Raw genomic sequence first — 23,501 nt, 5'->3', positions numbered from 1 at the left:
TTAACTGACTGACTGTAGTTAGTGAATACCGACTGACTGAGGGAACGAGACTGAGATTGAGAAAGAGTGATGCAAGATGAGATGCTTGAGTCTGGGAGGTGCTGCCATTTCCAAGACCAAAGTTCTCGTACAGCTTAGTGTCGACTGGTCAGAGAGCTGGTTGTAAGTCCAAATGGTCGTTAAACAGGTAGGTCGTTAAGTGAGGCATACCTGTATAGACATTCCTGGCACTAAACATTTCCTCTGTTCATTAGTCATGTCTCCAGGCGCCTTTCCTATATTACACTTGCTTTCCATTTTTATTTCTTATTCACACAAAAATAGAAGATTCACTTTATTTATTGGATAATAAAATATAACCAGGAAAGATTGGTCATGGTTTACTGCATTCCAATAATTGAATCAGACCTATTGAAAACCCTTACCTGTCTTCTGGATTATCAACAAAAATCTAACATTTCTGCTACTTTGAGCTCAGTTTCAAGCTACTTCCAGTACTGAAACTAATCAAAATCATCTCTATTTCAATAATAAGTCTTTTATTCTATCAAACGATACCAAGAAACAGCCAGTGAAACTATAAAAACTATTTGAGGAAACACCTCAATGTGTGGCATGAAAAGCAGACTCAGAGTTTGAAGCACTGAAGTGTCCAACAGGCTTGTGTAAGAATGTTAGGTAGGAGTGAATGGGGACTAATGGTTTTTAATGAATGTGCTGTTGGAATAATGTAACATGAAAGGATTTTGGGAAAGCAGTTAGCTGGATTTCTAGAGGTGGGAAAGGATTTGCATGCACTCTGAAGGAAGGGTGAGGATGTTGCAGTCGGAGGGTAATCTGAATTGTGATATCAGCACATTTTGGGCAGGAGCATTTAAATGAATGATGGGGAATGCGTTTCCTTTGGATCACCCTGCATTGGCAAATGACGGCTGTTGAAGTAGAAAAAATGTAGCATGCGTGCATACATGTCGCGTGTATGCATTATGGCCATGGAATGATTTTTTTAAGCAGTACCATAAAGCCATATTTTGGGATATTATGTACATATTAAACCCTTGCACAAATTCAGGCAAGTAACTTTTTTTTTTTTTTTTTCCAGGCAAGTAAGTTCGACTCAAGCTAGATTTTGGAAGCATTAACCCTTTCAGGGTCTGTCCCGTAGATCTACGGCTTTATGTTCAGGGTCCAAATCGTAGATCTACACCAAAATTCTAGCAATGTCAAATTTAGCGCGAGAAGGCTGGTAGGCCTACATCTGAGAGAATGGGTCTGGGTGGTCAGTGTGCACACCATAGAAAAAATCTGGGCGTCCGCATGGCGTTGTGGGAGCGCCGGCAAAGTAGCTTTGTTCATGGTGCCTGGCGGCAAGGAAGCTCTCACTCCCCACTCACTCTCCGGGCGAATTCTGACTCTCCTCTTCAAAACTTACAGTTCTAAGACTGATGGAAGTGGAGCTGAAGACGAATTCTATGGTTTTGAACCATATGGTACCATTGTGCCATATGGTACAATGGTGCCATGTCATACAATGGTATCATATGGTACAATGGTATCATATGGTACAATGGTATCATATGGTACAATGGTACCATATGGTACAATGTACCAAATAGTACATTGTACCATATGGTACATTATACCATGTGGTACAGGGTACAGGGACCCTAATGGAAATAAGTCTGTCTGACTTTTTTGGGTTATCCCAGGTTCTCCAAACATATGCTGCTAAGTATGATATTCTATGTAACTTTATTTGTGTATACCTAAATAAACTTACTTATGATGCCACATGCACTTGAGTAAGTTTATTCAGGTGTACAGAAATACAATTACATAGATTATCATACATAGCAGCATACGTATAAAATCCTAGGATAACCCAAAAAAGTCAGGGTGACTTATTTCCATAGTTATCCTTGTATCTGTACCATATGGTGTCCTGTACTGTATGGTACCCTGTACCATATGGTACCCTGCACCATATGTTATCCTGTACTGCATTGTACCCTATACCATATAGTACTATGTACCATATGGTACCCTGTAACATATGATACCATGTACCATATGGCCAATAGGTGTTGGTGGCATGAGACACCAGCCAAGACTGAGTGAGTGGTGACACAAGCTAGCTACTGGCTCTGCAGTTTCCAAGACAAAGTGATTCGTCATCCACCTCAAGGAACACGTCAAGTTCCTGTACACTTGTAAATATATAATAGAACATTACTAATATACAACTTTTTTGCATATTTTTGTTGTAAACAACTATTGTAAACAAAATAATAATAATATTAGTGTGTTTATTGTGTTGAATACAACAGTACCATATAGTACCATACAGTACAATGAACCATATGGTATCATTGTACTGTATGGTACAATGTACCATATGGTACCATTGCACCATATGGCACCATTGTATCATATGGTACGATTGTACCAAATGGTGCCATTGTATCATATGGTACCATTGTATCATGTGCCATTGTACCATGTGCCATTGTACCATATTGTACCATTGTATTATATGGTGCCATTGCACCCAATGGCACCATTGTACCATATGGTACTATATGGTACCGTTGTATTCAACACGAATAACTGCACTAATATTTTCATCATTTTGTTTACAATAAACTTGTAAACAAGTTTTGTAAGCAATATAATGATAAACAAATTAGTGCAGTTATTGTGTTGTATACAATGAGTGTACACTTAAACAATATACATTATACTGGTCTCACAGGCCACAAATGTTATTAGAAAAAGAAAAAAATTAGAAAAGAAAAGAAAGTATAAAAAACGTAAAATAAAAAAATGGGATTTTGCGGAAGTCACTGATGTTGCTGCCACCCGGTCATTTTGGGTCAACTTCCCGCTGCTGTATCTCGGTAAGTACTGATCAGAATTTTTTTTTTTGTTTCCTTCACAAAAATATTATCTTTAATTCTGTAAATATATATATATATATATATATATATATATATATATATATATATATATATATATATATATATATATATATATATATATATATATATATATATATATATATATATATATATATATATATATACACACACACACACACAGAGTGGACCCCCGCATAGCGACCTTAATCCGTGCAAGAGGGCTGGCTGTTATGCAAAATGTTCGCTATGTGAATGAATTTTCCCCATAAGAAATAATGGAAATAAAATTAATCCGTGCAAGACACCCAAAAGTATGAAAAAAAATTTTTTTTACCACAAAAAAATGTTAATTTTAGTACACACAAACTGAAAAAGGCATGCACAATTACATGACACTTACTTTTATTGAAGATCTGGTGATGATTGATGGGATGGGAGGAGGGGAGAGAGAGTGTTAGTGTTTAGAAGGGGAATCCCCTTCCATTAAGACTTGAGGAGGCAAGTCCTTTTCTGGGGTTACTTCCCTTCTTCTTTTAATGCCACTAGGACCAGCTTCAGAGTCACTGGACTTCTTTCGCAGAACATATCTGTCCATAGTGGCCTGTACCTCTCGTTCCTTTATGATTTGTCTAAAGTGGTTCACAACATTGTCATTGTAACAGTCACCAGCACGGCTTGCAATAGCTGTGTGAGGGTGATTTTCATCAAAAAAGGTTTGCACTTCAAGCCATTTTGCACACATTTCCTTAATCTTTGAAGTAGGCAATTCCTTCAATTTCTCTCTCCCCTCCTTTGAACCAGTTTCCGCAGGTCTGGCCTCTTGCTCTTGAAGTTGATCTATCAGCTCATCAGTGGTTAGTTCTTCATTGTCCTCCTCCACCAACTCTTCCACATCATCCCCACTAACCTCCAACCCCAAGGACTTCCCCAATGCCACAATTGATTCCTCAACTGGTATACTCCTCTCAGGGTTAGCCTCAAACCCTTCAAAATCCCTTTTGTCTACACATTCTGGCCACAGTTTCTTCCAAGCAGAGTTCAAGGTTCTCTTAGTCACTCCCTCCCAAGCCTTACCTATAAGGTTTACACAATTGAGGATATTAAAGTGATCCTTCCAAAACTCTTTTAGAGTCAATCGAGTGTCTGTGGTCACTTCAAAGCACTTTTGAAACAGAGCTTTTGTGTACAGTTTCTTGAAGTTGGAAATGACCTGCTGGTCCATGGGCTGCAGGAGAGGAGTGGTATTAGGAGGCAAAAACTTCACCTTAATGAAGCTCATGTCCCCATAAAGTCGCTCTGCCACGTCTGTAGGATGACCAGGGGCATTGTCTAACACCAGGAGGCACTTAAGTTCTAATTTCTTTTCAGTTAGGCAATCTTTGACATTGGGGGCAAATGCATGGTGTAACCAGTTATAGAAAAAGTCCCTAGTGACCCATGCCTTACTGTTTGATCTCCACAGCACACACAAATTATCCTTGAGGACATTCTTTTGCCTGAACGCTCTGGGAGTTTCAGAGTGATACACTAATAAAGGCTTAACTTTGCAATCACCACTAGCATTGGCACACATCAACAAAGTAAGCCTGTCTTTCATAGGCTTATGTCCTGGGAATGCCTTTTCCTCCTGAGTAATGTAGGTCCTGCTTGGCATTTTCTTCCAGAACAGGCCTGTTTCATCACAATTAAACACTTGTTCAGGTTTCAGTCCTTCAGTTTCTATGTACTCCTTGAATTCCTGCACATATTTTTCAGCCGCTTTGTGGTCCGAACTGGCAGCCTCACCATGCCTTATCACACTATGGATGCCACTACGCTTCTTAAATCTCTCAAACCAACCTTTACTGGCCTTAAATTCACTCACATCATCACTAGTTGCAGGCATTTTTTTAATTAAATCCTCATGCAACTTCCTAGCCTTTTCACATATGATCGCTTGAGAGACGCTATCTCCTGCTAGCTGTTTTTCATTTATCCACACCAATAAGAGTCTCTCAACATCTTCCATCACTTGCGATCTTTGTTTCGAAAACACAGTTAAACCTTTGGCAAGAACAGCTTCCTTGATTGCCGTTTTCTTGGCCACAATAGAAGAGATGGTTGATTTGGGTTTCTTGTACAACCTGACCAGGTCGGTGATACGCACTCCACTTTCATACTTATCAATGATCTCTTTCTTCATTTCTATAGGAATTCTAACCCTTATTGCTGTAGGGTTGGAACTAGAAGCTTTCTTGGGGCCCATGGTCACTTATTTTCCAGAAACAGCACCGAAAACACTGTAATAATACGAAATATTCCGATTGTATGCTTGAATGTTACCGCGGAGGCTGGCTGGTAAACAATGCCACCGGCGGAACATATGAGGCTGGTTCAGGCCGCACATTGGACGCGTCTCGGACGAAGGCCGCTGAGCGGGTTTTTGGGTGCTATGCGGGGCAAAATTTTAGCGATCAAAGCGTCCGCTATGCGGATTGTCCGTTATGCAAGGCGTCCGTTATGCGGGGGTCCACTGTATATATATATATATATATATATATATATATGTATATATATATATATATATATGTATGTATGTATATATGTATGTATGTGTATATGTATATATGTATGTATATATGTATGTATGTGTATATGTATATATGTATGTATATATGTATGTATGTGTATATGTATATATGTATGTATATATGTATGTATGTGTATATGTATATATGTATGTATATATGTATATATGTATGTATATATGTATATATATATGTATATATATGTATATATATGTATATATATATGTATATATATATGTATATATATGTATATATATGTATATATATGTATATATATGTATATATATGTATATATATGTATATATATGTATATATATGTATATATATGTATATATATGTATATATATATATATATGTATATATATGTATATATATATATATATATATATATATATATGTATATATATGCATATATATATATATATATATCCGCCGTAAGCCGTGTGTGTTGTAAAAGTCAACTAAAATGCCGGGAACAATGGGCTAGTAACCCCTTTTCCTGTAAAGATTACTAAAAAGAATAAGAAGAAGAAAATTGTCAAAGTGGGAAGTCTGTGCGTGGATGTTGTGCAAATGATAAGAAAGAGATGATTGTGGATATTATGAATGAGAAGAAACTGGATGTCCTGGCTTTAAGTGAAACAAAGCTGAAGGGGGTGGGAGAGTTTCAATGGAGAGGAATAAATGGGATTAGGTCAGGGGTTTCAAATAGAGTTAGAGCTAAAGAAGGAGTAGCAATAATGTTGAAGGATAAGCTATGGCAGGAAAAGAGGGACTACAAATGCATAAATTCAAGGATTATGTGGAGTAAAATGAAGATTGGATGTGAAAAGTGGGTTATAGTAAGCGTGTATGCACCTGGAGAAGAAAGAAGTGTAGAGGAGAGAGAGAAATTCTGGGAAATGTTGAGTGAATGCGTGGGGAGTTTTGAATCAAGTGTGAGAGTAATGGTGGTTGGGGATTTCAATGCTAAAGTGGGTAAAAATGTTATGGAGGGAGTAGTAGGTAAATTTGGGGTGCCAGGGGTAAATGTAAATGGGGAGCCTTTAATTGAGCTATGTGTATTAAGAAATTTGGTAATAAGTAATACATATTTTATGAAAAAGAGGATAAATAAATATACAAGGTATGATGTAGCACGTAATGAAAGTAGATTGTTAGATTATGTATTGGTGGATAAAAGGTTGATGGGTAGGCACCAGGATGTACATGTTTATAGACGGGCAACTGATATATCGGATCATTATTTAGTTGTAGCTACAGTTAGAGTAAGAGGTAGATGGGAAAAGAGGAAGGTGGCAACAACAAGTAAGAGGGAGGTGAAAGTGTATAAACTAAGGGAGGAGGAAGTTCGGGCAAGATATAAGCGACTATTGGCAGAAAGGTGGGCTAGTGCAAAGATGAGTAGTGGGGGGGTTGAAGAGGGTTGGAATAGTTTTAAAAATGCAGTATTAGAATGTGGGGCAGAAGTTTGTGGTTATAGGAGGGTGGGGGCAGGAGGAAAGAGGAGTGATTGGTGGAATGATGAAGTAAAGGGTGTGATAAAAGAGAAAAAGGTAGCTTACGAGAGGTTTTTACAAAGCAGAAGTGTTATAAGAGAGTAAAAGAAAGGTGAAGAGAGTGGTGAGAGAGTGCAAAAGGAGAGCAGATGAAAGAGTGGGAGAGGCACTGTCAAGAAATTTTAATGAAAATAAGAAAAAATAGGAGAATAGGATAGCAGATGAACAAGGAGGCTTTAGGAAAGGTAGGGGGTGTGTGGACCAGGTGTTTACAGTGAAACATATAAGTGAACAGTATTTAGATAAGGCTAAAGAGGTCTTTGTGGCATTTATGGATTTGGAAAAGGCGTATGACAGGGTGGATAGGGGGGCAATGTGGCAGATGTTGCAAGTGTATGGTGTAGGAGGTAGGTTACTGAAAGCAGTGAAGAGTTTTTACGAGGATAGTGAGGCTCAAGTTAGAGTATGTAGGAAAGAGGGAAATTTTTTCCCAGTAAAAGTAGGCCTTAGACAAGGATGTGTGATGTCACCGTGGTTGTTTAATATATTTATAGATGGGGTTGTAAGAGAAGTAAATGCGAGGGTCTTGGCAAGAGGCGTGGAGTTAAAAGATAAAGAATCACACACAAAGTGGGAGTTGTCACAGCTGCTCTTTGCCGATGACACTGTGCTCTTGGGAGATTCTGAAGAGAAGTTGCAGAGATTGGTGGATGAATTTGGTAGGGTGTGCAAAAGAAGAAAATTAAAGGTGAATACAGGAAAGAGTAAGGTTATGAGGATAACAAAAAGATTAGGTGATGAAAGATTGAATATCAGATTGGAGGGAGAGAGTATGGAGGAGGTGAACGTATTCAGATATTTGGGAGTGGACGTGTCAGCGGATGGGTCTATGAAAGATGAGGTGAATCATAGAATTGATGAGGGAAAAAGAGTGAGTGGTGCACTTAGGAGTCTGTGGAGACAAAGAACTTTGTCCTTGGAGGCAAAGAGGGGAATGTATGAGAGTATAGTTTTACCAACGCTCTTATATGGGTGTGAAGCGTGGGTGATGAATGTTGCAGCGAGGAGAAGGCTGGAGGCAGTGGAGATGTCATGTCTGAGGGCAATGTGTGGTGTGAATATAATGCAGAGAATTCGTAGTTTGGAAGTTAGGAGGAGGTGCGGGATTACCAAAACTGTTGTCCAGAGGGCTGAGGAAGGGTTGTTGAGGTGGTTCGGACATGTAGAGAGAATGGAGCGAAACAGAATGACTTCAAGAGTGTATCCGTCTGTAGTGGAAGGAAGGCGGGGTAGGGGTCGGCCTAGGAAGGGTTGGAGGGAGGGGGTAAAGGAGGTTTTGTGTGCGAGGGGCTTGGACTTCCAGCAGGCATGCGTGAGCGTGTTTGATAGGAGTGAATGGAGACAAATGGTTTTTAATACTTGACGTGCTGTTGGAGTGTGAGCAAAGTAACATTTATGAAGGGATTCAGGGAAACCGGCAGGCCGGACTTGAGTCCTGGAGATGGGAAGTACAGTGCCTGCACTCTGAAGGAGGGGTGTTAATGTTGCAGTTTAAAAACTGTAGTGTAAAGCACCCTTCTGGCAAGACAGTGATGGAGTGAATGATGGTGAAAGTTTTTCTTTTTCGGGCCACCCTGCCTTGGTGGGAATCGGCCGGTGTGATAATAAAAAATAAAAAAAAAAAATTTTGGAGTGAGTTAAACAAGTTAAGAAAGCCTAGGGAAAGTATGGATTTGTCCGTTAAAAACAGAGTAGGGGAGTTAGTAGATGGGGAGAGGGAGGTATTAGGTAGATGGCGAGAATATTTTGAGGAACTTTTAAATGTTGAGGAAGAAAGGGAGGCGGTAATTTCATGCACTGGCCAGGGAGGTATACCATCTTTTAGGAGTGAAGAAGAGCAGAATGTAAGTGTGGTGGAGGTACGTGAGGCATTACGTAGAATGAAAGGGGGTAAAGCAGCTGGAACTGATGGGATCATGACAGAAATGTTAAAAGCAGGGGGGGATGTAGTGTTGGAGTGGTTGGTACTTTTGTTTAATAAATGTATGAAAGAGGGGAAGGTACCTAGGGATTGGCAGAGAGCATGTATAGTCCCTTTATATAAAGGGAAAGGGGACAAAAGAGATTGTAAAAAATATAGAGGAATAAGTTTACTGAGTATACCAGGAAAAGTATACGGTAGAGTTATAATTGAAAGAATTAGAGGTAAGACAGAATGTAGAATTGCGGATGAGCAAGGAGGCTTCAGAGTGGGTAGGGGATGTGTAGATCAAGTGTTTACATTGAAGCATATATGTGAACAGTATTTAGATAAAGGTAGGGAAGTTTTTATTGCATTTATGGATTTAGAAAAGGCATATGATAGAGTGGATAGAGGAGCAATGTGGCACATGTTGCAAGTTTATGGAATAGGTGGTAAGTTACTAAATGCTGTAAAGAGCTTTTATGAGGAGAGTGAGGCTCAGGTTAGGGTGTGTAGAAGAGAGGGAGAATACTTCCCGGTAAAAGTAGGTCTTAGACAGGGATGTGTAATGTCACCATGGTTGTTTAATATATTTATAGATGGGGTTGTAAAGGAAGTAAATGCTAGGGTGTTCGGGAGAGGGGTGGGATTAAATTATGGGGAATCAAATTCAAAATGGGAATTGACACAGTTACTTTTTGCTGATGATACTGTGCTTATGGGAGATTCTAAAGAAAAATTGCAAAGGTTAGTGGATGAGTTTGAGAATGTGTGTAAAGGTAGAAAGTTGAAAGTGAACATAGAAAAGAGTAAGGTGATGAGGGTATCAAATGATTTAGATAAAGAAAAAATGGATATCAAATTGGGGAGGAGTAGTATGGAAGAAGTGAATGTTTTCAGATACTTGGGAGTTGACGTGCCGGCGGATGGATTTATGAAGGATGAGGTTAATCATAGAATTGATGAGGGAAAAAAGGTGAGTGGTGCGTTGAGGTATATGTGGAGTCAAAAAACGTTATCTATGGAGGCAAAGAAGGGAATGTATGAAAGTATAGTAGTACCAACACTCTTATATGGATGTGAAGCTTGGGTGGTAAATGCAGCAGCGAGGAGACGGTTGGAGGCAGTGGAGATGTCCTGTCTAAGGGCAATGTGTGGTGTAAAGATTATGCAGAAAATTCGGAGTGTGGAAATTAGGAGAAGGTGTGGAGTTAATAAAAGCATTAGTCAGAGGGCAGAAGAGGGGTTGTTGAGGTGGTTTGGTCATTTAGAGAGAATGGATCAAAGTAGAATGACATGGAAAGCATATAAATCTATAGGGGAAGGAAAGAGGGGTAGGGGTCGTCCTTGAAAGGGTTGGAAAGAGGGGGTAAAGGAGGTTTTGTGAGCGAGGGGCTTGGACTTCTAGCAAGCGTGCATGAGCGTGTTAGATAGGAGTGAATGGAGACGAATGATACTTGGGACCTGACGATCTGTTGGAGTGTGAGCAGGGTAATATTTAGTGAAGGGATTCAGGGAAACCGGTTATTTTCATATAGTCGGACTTGAGTCCTGGAAATGGGAAGTACAATGCCTGCCCTTTAAAGGAGGGGTTTGGGATATTGGCAGTTTGGAGGGATATGTTGTGTATCTTTATACGTATATGCTTCTAAACTGTTGTATTCTGAGCACCTCTGCAAAAGCAGTGATAATGTGTGAGTGTGGTGAAAGTGTTGAATGATGATGAAAATATTTTCTTTTTGGGGATTTTCTTTCATTTTTGGGTCACCCTGCCTCGGTGGGAGATGACCGACTTTTTGAATAAAAAAAAAAATACACACACACACACACACACACACACACACACACATATATATATATATATATATATATATATATATATATATATATATATATATATATATATATATATATATATATATATATATATATATATATATATATATATATATATATATATATATATTTACACCAGAGGTGGACCCATATATATATATATATATTTTTTTTTTTTTTTTTTTTTTTTTTTTTTTTTTCAAAATTTCTTGGACACTGGGACACCACTTCAGATTTTGGCCTTGGACCCTGAAAGGGCTGAGATTGAGGGTATCCAGTAAATCCACTTGTCTTGTAGATTATGATATTAAAATATACAGGGTAGTAATATCTTAGTAATACTTCATTATACACCTTACAGGCTGTTTGACTATACCGACTGTCCTGAGGGCCCTGTTTTGCCTGGTGCTCATTCTATTGAACGCTACTTGATTGAGGAACACCTGCATAATATTATCAAAGAGTACCACCTGGAGAGGAAACAATGGTTAGTATGTCATGTTTGTACTCTTGATAATAGCACTACTTACTCCCCTCATTGAGTATTGCCTTTAATTTTGTTTTGCTCTATTTTCTTGTGTTCACTTTCCAGATCATTTCTTTTGTTCAGTGTAACCAGGTTTCTTGCTGTTGCATACTAATGATAAGACTTGTCAATAAAATATACTAATTTGACAGAAAAATTTATGTACAGTGGACCCCTGCCTTACGAATGCATCGCGTTACGTTAAATTCGCCGTACGAAGCATATTAACGCAAAAATTTTGCCTTGCCTCACGATAAAAAACTCGCCTTGCATGATTCGTCTGGAACGCGTCCCACATGTCACCTCAGCTGCCCCATGGGTGCCAGTGTTTACAAGTCAGCCAGTGCGGTTCCATCTAAGCATGTATACATTCAGTACATTTCATATTATCACAGTGTTTTTAGTGCTTGTAACTGCAAAATAAGTCACCACGGGCCCCAAGAAAGTTTCTAGTGCCACCCCTGTGGTAAAAAGGGTGAAAATTACTATGGAAATGAAGAAAGAGATAATTGCTAAGTATGAAAGTGGAGTGCATGTCTTGGAGCTGGCCAGGTTGTATACCAAACCCCAATCAACCATCGCTACTATCTTGGCCAACAAAACGGCAATCAAGGAAGCTGTTCTTGCAAAAGGTGCAAGTTTATTTTCGAAACAGAGATCGCAGGTGATAGAAGATGTTCAGAGAGTGTTATTGGTGTGGATAAACAAAAAACAGATAGCAGGAGATAGCATCTCTCAAGCGATCATATGTGATAAAGGCTAGGAAGTTGCATGACGACTTAACCTTTTGACTGTTTATGTCGTATATATACGTCTTTAGCGCCACTGTTTCTGACGTATTTATATACGTAAATTCTAGTGGCTTCAAATCAAGCAGGAGAATGCTGGTAGGCCCACATGTGAGAGAATGGGTCTGTGTGGTCAGTGTGCACCACATAAAAAAAATCCTGCAGCATGCAGTGCATAATGAGAAAAAAAAAAGACTGACTTTTTTTTTTTAATGTCGACTTTGAGGTGTATTTTCATATAGTATTTATCGTTGTATTGTTTTCATGGTCTCAGGTGATAAAATGGAAAACATATTACAGAAATAGAGATGATTTTCATTACTTTCACGATGAAAACGACCTTGAAATTGAGCTCAAAGTAGCGGAAATGTTCGATTTTTACCAATGTTCAGGAGTAAGCAAAATACACCACGCGTCCAATACACGTCAACTGGGAGTCTAATATTCTTTCACTAGTGCACTGATATTATTTATACCATTTTTACAATAATGCAGTAGTCTGCATAACAGTAAATTTTGTATTTTTTTGTATGAATAAAAAATCAAAATAGAAAGCAATAGTAATATGAGAGGGGCCTAGAGAAGTGACTAATGAACAGAGGATATGTTATTTTAGTGCCAAGAATGTCTACATTGTTTATTCTGGACCCTATTTTGAAATTGGCATCTTTTTTAATTTGCATGAAATTGGCCAAATTGCCAATTTCTGACCACTTTATTGGGTAGTTCAAATCTGTAAATGGGCGGTTTCTTGTACTCAACTGATAGAAAAAATGGAGTTCTAAAGAAATAGCTATGAGTTTGGTCAACTGGAACAACAGAATTGTCCAAAAACAGGGTTCAAAGTCATCGAAATTGCTGAGGCGTATATGTCGCCGAGACTGCTAACTTCGCGGGAGCGTAATTCCATGAGTTTTCTACCAAATTTTGTACTTTTGGTGTCATTACCATCTGGAAAAGATTCTCTATCATTTCATAAGAAAAAATAATTTTTTTTTTTCCAAAACTTTTGTGACATAGAATGTCGGTTTCAGAAAGGGGATTATGACAGTCAAAGGGTTAATTAGAAAAATGCCTGCAGCTAATGGTGATGTGAGTGAATTTAAGGCCAGCAAAGGTTGGTTTGAGAGATTTAAGAATCGTAGTGGCATACATAGTGTGATAAGGCATGGTGAGGCTGCCAGTTTGGACCAAAAAGCGGCTGAAAAATATGTGAAGGAATTCAAGGAGTACATAGACAGTGAAGAATTGAAACCTGAACAAGTGTTTAATTGCGACGAAACAGGCCTGTTTTGGAAGAAAATGCCAAGCAGGACCTACATTACTCAGGAGGAAAAGGCACTTCCAGGACATTTTTTTTTTTTATTATTATCACACTGGCCGATTCCCACCAAGGCAGGGTGGCCCGAAAAAGAAAAACTTTCACCATCATTCACTCCATCACATAAGCCTATGAAAGACAGGCTTACTCTTTTGATGTGTGCTAATGCTAGTGGTGATTGCAAAGTGAAGCCATTATTGGTGTATCACTCTGAAACTCACACATCGTTCAGGAAAAACTATGTTCTCAAGGCTAATTTGTGTGTGCTGTGGAGGGCAAACAGTAAGGCATGGGTCACTAGGGACTTTTTCTATGACTGGTTTCACCATGCATTTGCCCCCACTGTGAAAAATTACTTAATGGAAAAGAAATTGGACCTTAAGTGCCTCCTGGTATTAGACAATGCTCCTGGTCATCCTTCAGACTTGGCAGAGCGACTTTCTGGGGACATGAGCTTCATTAACCCTTTCAGGGTCGACAGGCCCTCTCAGAGACTTGTTCTCAGGGTTGGCCAAATTTCCAAAAAAAAAAAAAAAAAAAAAAATTATTTTTTCTTGTGAAAGAAAAGAGAATCTTTTCCTGATCATAATGACACCAAAAGTATGAAATTTGATGGGAAACTTACGGAATTATGCTCTTGCGAAATTAGCGCTCTCGACGATGTTTAGGCATCGGCGATTTTGCTCACTTTGAGCCCTATTTTCGGCCAATTACAGTGTACTTGTCGACAAAAATCATAACCATTTTGCTAGAACTCCATTTTTTCTATCAAATGAGTACAAGAAATCACCTATTTACCGATTTCAACTATCCAATACAGTGGTCAGAATTTAGCAATTTTGCCAATTTCACACAAATTTCAAAAGATGCCAATTTCCGAATTGGGTTCAGAATAAACAAGAAAGACATTCCTGGCACTAAAATAACATTTCTTCTGTTCATTAGTAACGTCCCCATGCCCCTCTTACATTTTTTTGCTTTCCACTTTGAATTTTTATTCTCACAAAAAAAATAGAAGATTTACTGTTATGCAGACTACTGCATTGGTGTAGAAATGGTATAAATATTATCAGCGCACTTGTGAAAGAATATTAGGCTCACCAGTTAATGTGTATTGGACGCATAGCATGATTTGTTTACTTTTGATCTTTAGTAAAAATCGAACATTTCTGCTACTTCGAGCGCAGTTTCAAGGTAGTTTTCTTTGTAAAACCAGTCAAAATCATCTAAATTTCTGTAATATGTCTTCCATTCTATAAAATGAGACCAGGAAAACTAGAATACAACAATAAATACCATACGAAAATGCAGTGCAAAGTCGCTGTTTTAGTTTTTTTTGTCATTACGCACTGTGTGCTGCAGGATTTTTTTTATACTGCGCACACTGACTACATAGACCTATTCTTTCATATATAGGCCTACCAGCTTTCTCACTAGATTTGAAGGCGCTAGAATTTAGGCGTACTAGTACGTCAAAAACCCTGGTGCGTAAGCCGTACTAGTACGGCCAAAACCCTGAAAGGGTTAAGGTCAAGTTTTTGCCTCCTAATACCACTCCTCTCGTGCAGCCCATGGACCAGCAGTTTATTTCAAACTTCAAAAAACTGTACACAAAAGCTATATTTCAAAAGTGCCTTGAAGTGACCTCAGACACTCGATTGACTCTTAGAGAGTTTTGGGAAGATCACTTTAGTATCCTCAGTTATGTAAACCTTATAGGTATTGTGACAAAACAGGCCTGTTTTGGGAGAAAATGCCAAGCAGGACCTACATTACTCAGGAGGAAAAGGCACTCCCAGGACATAAGCCTATGAAAGACAGGCTTACTCTGTTGATGTGTGCCAATGCTAGTGGTGATTGCAAAGTGAAGCCTTTATTGGTGTATCACTCTGAAACTCCCAGAGTGTTCAGGAAAAACAATGTCCTCAAGGCTAATTTGTGTGTGCTGTGGAGGGCAAACAGTAAGGCATGGGTCACTAGGGACTTTTTCTATGACTTGTTACACCATGCATTTGCCCCCATTGTGAAAAATTACCTAATTGAAAAGAAATTAGACCTTAAGTGCCTCCTGGTATTAGACAATGCCCCTGGTCATCCTACAGACTTGGCAGAGCGACATTCTGGGGACATGAGCTTCATTAAGGTCAAGTTTTTGCCTCCTAATACCACTCCTCTCCTGCAGCCCATGGACCAGCAGATCATTTCCAACTGCAAGAAACTGTACACAAAAGCTATGTTTCAAAAGTGATTTGTAGTGACCACAGAAACTCAACTGACTCTAAAAGAGTTTTGGAAGGACCACTTTAATATCCTCAATTGTATAAACCTTATAGGTATGGCTTGGGAGAGAGTGACTAAGAGGGCCTTGAACTCTGCTTGGAAAAAACTGTGGCCAGAATGTGTAGACAAAAGGGATTTTGAAGGATTTGAGGCTAACCCTGAGAAGCTGATGCCAGTTGAGGAATCCATTGTGGCATTGGGGAAGTCCTTGGGGTTGGAGGTTAGTGGGGAGGATGTGGAAGAGTTGGTGGAGGAGGACAATGAAGAACTAACCACTGATGAGCTACAAGATCTTCTTCAACAGCAAGAGGCCAGACCTGAGGAAACTGCTTCAGAGGAGGTGAGAGAGAAATTGAGGAAGTTTCCTACTTCAAAGATTAAGGAAATGTGTGCAAAGTAGGTTGAACTGCAAACCTTTACGGATGAAAATCACCCTGACACAGCTACTGCAAGCCGTGTTGGCAACCTGTACAATCACAATGCTATGGCCCATTTTAGGAAAGTCTTAAAGGAACGGTAGGTACAGAGCTCTTTGGACAGATTTATTGTGTGACAGAGGTCCAGTGACTCTCAAGCTGGTCCTAGTTGCATTAAAAGAAGGGAAGTAACCCCGGAAAAGGACTTGCTTCCTCAAGTCCTAATGGAAGGGAATTCCCCTTCTAAACAATAACTTCCACTCTCTCCCCTCCTCCCATCCCATCAATCATCACCAGATCTTCAATAAAGGTAAGTGTCATGTATTCTATTCTTAGTAGAGTAGTAATTGTGCATGTCTTCTTCAGTTTGTGTGTATTAAAATTAATATTTCATGTGGTAAAAAATTTTTTTTTCATACTTTGGGGTGTCAGGAACGGATTAATTTGATTTCCATTATTTCTTATGGGGAAAATTAATTCGGCTAACGATAATTTCGGCTTACGACGAGCTCTCAGGAATGGATTAATATCGTAAGGCGGGGGTCCACTGTACTGTAAAAAATTATTCATACCTCAATACTGGCTGTAGTCTGTTGCATACATCATTGCCCCTATAGCCCAATCCTAAACCAGGCCTCCTACTTGATGGTCTGGTCCATTTCCTCCCTCACCCTGATGCCACTGCCACCACCACTACTACCAGTAGTACTGGAACAGTGACCCAGGATAGTATTAAGTATAAAAGAAGTAGTATATATATACAGTAGGGCCCCGCTTTACAGCGTTTTGCCTTATGGCATTCCACTAATACGGAGATTTCAAATTATGACCAAAATTTGCTATATGGCGAGTGGTCTTTCAAATATGGCACACCCCACCCGATTTGTTTACATTCTCTGTGAGCACATCTCTCTATTATGTCTGGAAATTTTCCAAAATCTCAAGCATTTTAAAGTTATTGAATATTTTATATGTACTCTGATAATTATACTTGTGTACCTGTACCTAAATATACTTACACACTGTGCTGGCATGTAGGTACACATTAAAATCACTAAGAGCCTCTCTACTCTTGATGCCATACAATAATCTCTTGGGCGCATTAAATGTTGTATATTACATTAATATAGACATTCCCATTTATCCATATATGATATTTTTTCAAAATTATATAATAAACACGCTACAGAATATATCAACATGATACATACACCCACAGTATAAAAATTGACATAAACATGAGATTTGTTTGCCAAGCGGTTGGTAGGAGGGTCGGAAGAATTATGTTTTCTCTAGTCAAACACCAGTAACTTAACTAGAAATTTATTCCTTTCGTATGCCTTCACTCTGTAGCTATTCACAACCCTTGTTGGTTTAGCACTTCTTTTTTGTTATGATTATAGTAACTTTTTTTCTTCTTCAACAAGTCGGCCGTCTCCCACCAAGGCAGGGATACCACAAAAAGAAAAAAAAATCCCCTAAAAGAAAATACTTTCATCAGCATTCAACATTTTCACCTCACTCATACATAAATACTGTTTTTGCAGAGGCACCCAGATAAAACAGTTTAGAAGCATATACAAAAATACACAGTTGACGCCCGCCTTACGAACGCATCGCGTTACGTTAAATCCGCCATACGAAGCATTTGAATGCAAAAATTTTGCCTTGCCTGACGATAAAAAACTCGCCTTACGTGATTTGTCCAAGACGCATCCCACGTGTGGCCTCAGCGCCAGTGTTTACAAGCCAGCCAGTGTGGTCACATCTACGCATACATTCAGTACATTTCACATCCCAGTGTTTTTAGCGCTTGTAACTGCAAAATAAGTCACCATGGACCCCAAGAAAGCTTCTAGTGCCATCCCTGTGGTAAAAAGGGCAAGAATTAGTATGGAATTGAAAAAAGAGATTAAGGAAATGTATGCAAAGTGGGTTGAACTGCAAACCTTTACGGATGAAAATCACCCTGACACAGCTACTGCAAGGTGTGTTGGCACCCTGTACAATGACAGTGTTATGGCTCATTTTAGGAAAGTCTTGAAGGAACGGGAGGTACAGAGCTCTATTGCCAGACTTGTTGTGCGACAGAGGTCCAGTGACTCTAAAGCTGGTCCTAGTGGCATTAAAAGAAGGGAAGTAACCCCGGAAAAGAACTTGCTACCTCAAGTCCTAATGGAAGGGGAATCCCCTTCTAAACAATAACTTCCACTCTCTCCCCTCCTCCCATCCCATCAATCATCACCAGATCTTCAATAAAGGTAAGTGTCATGTATTTTATTCTTAGTAGAGTAGTAATTGTGTATGTCTTCTTCAGTTTGTGTGTATTAAATTTATTATTTCATGTAAAAAAGTTTTTTTTTCATACTTTGGGGTGTCAGGAACGGATTAATATGATTTCCATTATTTCTTATGGGGAAAATTAATTCGGCTAATGATAATTTTGGCTTACGATGAGCTCTCAGGAACTGATTAACCCTTTGACTGTCGCAGGCCCCTTTCTGAAACTGCCATTCTATGTCGCAAAATATTCGAAAAAAAAAAATTATTTTTTCTTATGAAAATGTTAAGATTATTTTCTGAGTGTTTTAGTCCAAAAAAAAATTTTTTTTTGCCATCAGTACTTACCAAGATATAGAGGCGTGAAGTTTGCAAAAAATGAGCCGCGTATGGCAACAGCGGCGACTACCGCTCACCCTGTAAACTTTGGTTTACTTGTATTTGAAGGTTTGTTGTTTTTTTCACTATTTTATTTTTTCACATAACTTATGTGGCCTGTGAGACCAAAGTAAGGTGCAATGAACATATATACACTCGTTGTATACAACACAATAAGCACACAAACATAATTATCAATATATTGTTTACAAAACTTGTTTACAAAAACATACAATACAAAAAATTTTTTATTACTATTGTTCTATAATATATATACCAATGTACAGTCACAGAACATATTCCTAGAAGTTCTGCAGCTTGTGGAACTCTTTGAAACATGTTTTCATACACAATGGTGTTTTACACTCTTGCACATAAAACCAGTGTGTGTGCATTTTTGTGGACTTTTTTCTTTATGTGCAAAGACAAAACACCTCCTCTGTGCAGTTTTCTTCAAAGTATTAGCAGGCAGCTGTGTTATGTAGTTTTTTTTTTTTTTTTTTTTTTCCCAACAAGTCGGCCGTCTCCCACCGAGGCAGGGTGACCCAAAAAGAAAGAAAATCCCCAAAAAGAAAATACTTTCATCATCATTCAACACTTTCACCACACTCGCACATTATCACTGTTTTTGCAGAGGTGCTCAGAATACAACAGTTTAGAAGCATATATGTATAGAGATACACAACATATCCCTCCAAACTGCCAATATCCCAAACCCCTCCTTTAAAGTGCAGGCATTGTACTTCCCATTTCCAGGACTCAAGTCTGACTATATGAAAATAACCGGTTTCCCTGAATCCCTTCACTAAATATTACCCTGCTCAAACTCCGACAGATCGTCAGGTTCCAAGTACCATTCGTCTCCATTCACTCCTATCTAACACGCTCATGCACGCTTGCTGGAAGTCCAAGCCCCTTGCCCACAAAACCTCCTTTACCCCCTCTCTCCAACCCTTTCGAGGACGACCCCTACCCCGCCTTCCTTCCCCTAAAGATTTATATGCTTTCCATGTCATTCTACTTTGATCCATTCTCTCTAAATGACCAAACCACCTCAACAACCCCTCTTCTGCCCTCTGACTAATACTTTTATTAACTCCACACCTTTTCCTAATTTCCACACTCCGAATTTTCTGCATAATATTTACACCACACATTGCCCGTAAACAGGACATCTCAATTGCCTCCAACCGTCTCCTCGCTGCTGCATTTACCACCTAAGCTTCACACCCATATAAGAGTGTTGGTACTACTATACTTTCATACATTCCCTTCTTTGCCTCCATAGATAACGTTTTTTGACTCCACATATACCTCAATGCACCACTCACCTTTTCTCCTTCATCAATTCTATGATTAACCTCATCCTTCATAAATCCATCCGCCGACACGTCAACTCCCAAGTATCTGAAAACATTCACTTCTTCCATACTCCTCCTCCGCAATTTGATATCCAATTTTTCTTTATCTAAGTCATTTGGCACCCTCATCACCTTACTCTTTTCTATGTTCACTTTCAACTTTCTACCTTTACACACATTCCCAAACTCATCCACTAACCTTTGCAATTTTTCTTTAGAATCTCCCATAAGCACAGTATCATCACCAAAAAGTAACTGTGTCAATTCCTATTTTGAATTTGATTCCCCAAAATTTAATCCCACCCCTCTCCCGAACACCCTAGCATTTACTTCCTTTACAACCCCATCTATAAATATATTAAACAACCATGGTGACATTACACATCCCTGTCTAAGACCTACTTTTACCGGGAAGTAGTCTCCCTCTCTTCTACACACCCTATCCTGAGCCTCACTATCCTCATAAAAAAACTTTACAGCATTTAATAACTTACCACCTATTCCATATACTTGCAACATCTGCCACATTGCTCCTCTATCCACTCTATCATATGCCTTTTCTAAATCCATAAATGCAATAAAAACTTCCCTACCTTTTTCTAAATACTGTTCACATATATGCTTCAATGTAAACACTTGATCTACACATCCCCTACCCACTCTGTAACCTCCTTGCTCATCCGCAATCCTACATTCTGTCTTACCTCTAATTCTTTCAATTATAACCCTACTGTACACTTTTCCTGGTATACTCAGTAAACTTATTCCTCTATAATTTTTACAGTCTCTTTTGTCCCCTTTCCCTTTATATAAAGGGACTATACATGCTCTCCGCCAATCCCTAGGTACCTTCCCCTCTTTCATTCATTTATTAAACAAAAGTACCAACCACTCCAACACTATCCCCCCCTGCTTTTAACATTTCTGTCATGATCCCATCAGTTCCAGCTGCTTTACCCCCTTTCATTTTACGTAATGCCTCACGTACCTCTACCACACTTACATTCTGCTCTTCTTCACTCCTAAAAGATGGTATACCTCCCTGACCAGTGCATGAAATTACTGCCTCTGTTTCTTCCTTAACATTTAAAAGTTCCTCAAAATATTCTCGCCATCTACCTAATACCTCCATCTCCCCATCTACTAACTCCCCTACTCTGTTTTTAACTGACAAATCCATACTTTCCCTAGGCTTTCTTAACTTGTTTAACTCACTCCAAAATTTTTTCTTATTTTCATTAAAATTTCTTGACAGTGCCTCTCCCACTCTATCATCTGCTCTCCTTTTGCACTCTGTCACCACTCTCTTTACCTTTCTTTTACTCTCCATATACTCTGCTCTTCTTATAACACTTCTGCTTTGTAAAAACCTAGGTAAATGGTCATGTCTCATCATTCCTTCCTTCCTGCATTTGTTTCCTACCTTCCTTCCTACCTTCCTGCATTCCTTTCCTACCTTCCTGCATTCCTTTCCTACCTTCCTGCATTCCTTTCCTACCTTCCTGCATTCCTTTCCTACCTTCTTGCATTCCTTTCCTACCTTCTTGCATTCCTTTCCTACCTTCTTGCATTCCTTTCCTACCTTCCTGCATTCCTTTCCTACCTTCCTGCATTCCTTTCCTACCTTTCTGCATTCCTTTCCTACCTTCCTGCAATGCTTTCCTGCCTAACTTCCTGCATTCCTTTCCTACCTTCCTTCCTACATTCCTTTGTCTTTCCTTACTTTTTTCCTTTCTTTCATCTCGTCCTTCCTTCATTCCTTCCTTCCATTCTTCCTTCCTTCTGGTTTCCATAATATATATACACATATATAGTCACTAGATACTTTCATAAAACTGCTATTATCACCCTTCAGCAAGCTTGTCTTGTGTGTGAGTGTGTGGCTTATAATTGTTTAGAGTCAAGAGTCAGCAGCTGTCAAAATGACATATTGTCTGATTACTCACTCCCTCTACCTCCTGTCAAAACAATGGGGTCGGATGCTGCTTCCCCTCCATTCTATCTATCTTTCTCCCTCATTCTATCTTTCAATCTGTCTCTCTCTTTCTATCTGTCTGTCTATCTCTGTCTCACAGGTACACATAAATACAAGTATACATAGTGTAAATTACCTAGGATAACCCAAAAAATCCAGACAAAGTGCTATACTCTGCTTGAAGATGTGAGTAAACGTGATGATGACACAGTCTTGTGGGTCTCTCTGAGACAGAGAGCTAGACGGATAGACAGGGAGCTTGGCAGACAGACAAATAGACAGACAGAAATGTTTGTGTACCAGCAAAAACAAAGTGAGGGCAATGGTCATCTAATCTTTTCTTATCAGCTGCACCCTCCCCCACCTTTGTTTACACTCATCAAACGTCAGCTCTTATCAGATGTTATCTCCCCTTATCTTGTCACTGTCATGGGGTGGACTGTTTTTTTTCTTGCTTCAAGGGAACAATATTATTACATCATCTTCCACTTCTTCTTCCTCCTCCTACTCCTACTCCTCCTACTCCTACTCCTCCTACTCCTACTCCTCCTACTCCTACTCCTCCTACTCCTACTCCTCCTACTCCTCCTACTCCTACTCCTCCTACTCCTCCTACTCCTCCTACTCCTCCTACTCCTCCTACTCCTACTCCTCCTACTCCTACTCCTCCTACTCCTACTCCTCCTACTCCTACTCCTACTCCTACTCCTCCTACTCCTCCTACTCCTCCTACTCCTCCTACTCCTCCTCCTCCTCCTCCTCCTCCTCCTCCTCCTCCTCCTACTACTACTACTACTCCTACTACTCCTACTACTCCTACTCCTACTACTCCTACTACTCCTACTACTCCTACTACTCCTACTACTCCTACTACTCCTACTACTCCTACTACTCCTACTACTACTACTACTACTACTACTACTACTACTATTACTACTATTACTACTATTACTACTATTACTACTATTACTACTATTACTACTATTACTACTATTACTACTACTACTACTACTACTACTATTACTACTATTACTACTACTACTACTACTACTACTACTACTACTACTACTACTACTACTACTACTACTACTACTACTACTACTACTACTACTCCTCCTCCTCCTCCTCCTCCTCCTCCTCCTCCTCCTCCTCCTCCTCCTCCTCCTCCTCCTCCTCCTCCTCCTCCTCCTCCTCCTCCTCCTCCTCCTCCTCCTCCTCCTCCTCCTCCTCTTCCTCCTCCTCCTCTTCCTCCTCCTCCTCCTCCTCCTCCTCCTCCTCCTCCTCCTCCTCCTCCTCCTCCTCCTCCTCCTCCTCCTCCTCCTCCTCCTCCTCCTCCTCCTCCTCCTCCTCCTCCTCCTCCTCCTCCTCCTCTTTCTCTTTCTCGTTCTCTTTC

At 39.5% G+C, this 23,501-nt stretch overlaps 1 protein-coding gene across 3 annotated transcripts in view; it reads left to right on the top strand.

Moving 5' to 3' along the window:
• The window catches only part of Cbp80 (Nuclear cap-binding protein subunit 1), a 352,041-nt gene that overhangs the window by 156,499 nt on the left and 172,041 nt on the right, over positions 1 to 23,501 (top strand). For all 3 annotated transcript variants that reach the window (XM_070090600.1, XM_070090590.1, XM_070090603.1), the window contains exon 7: positions 11,145 to 11,270. In XM_070090600.1, the coding sequence (XP_069946701.1) occupies positions 11,145 to 11,270 (126 nt within the window). The remainder of the gene's footprint in view (positions 1 to 11,144; positions 11,271 to 23,501) is intronic.

This window comes from Cherax quadricarinatus, chromosome 3 (assembly GCF_038502225.1).
Source record: "Cherax quadricarinatus isolate ZL_2023a chromosome 3, ASM3850222v1, whole genome shotgun sequence".
NCBI lineage: Eukaryota > Metazoa > Arthropoda > Malacostraca > Decapoda > Parastacidae > Cherax > Cherax quadricarinatus.
This window is presented reverse-complemented; position numbering and strand designations above follow the sequence as displayed.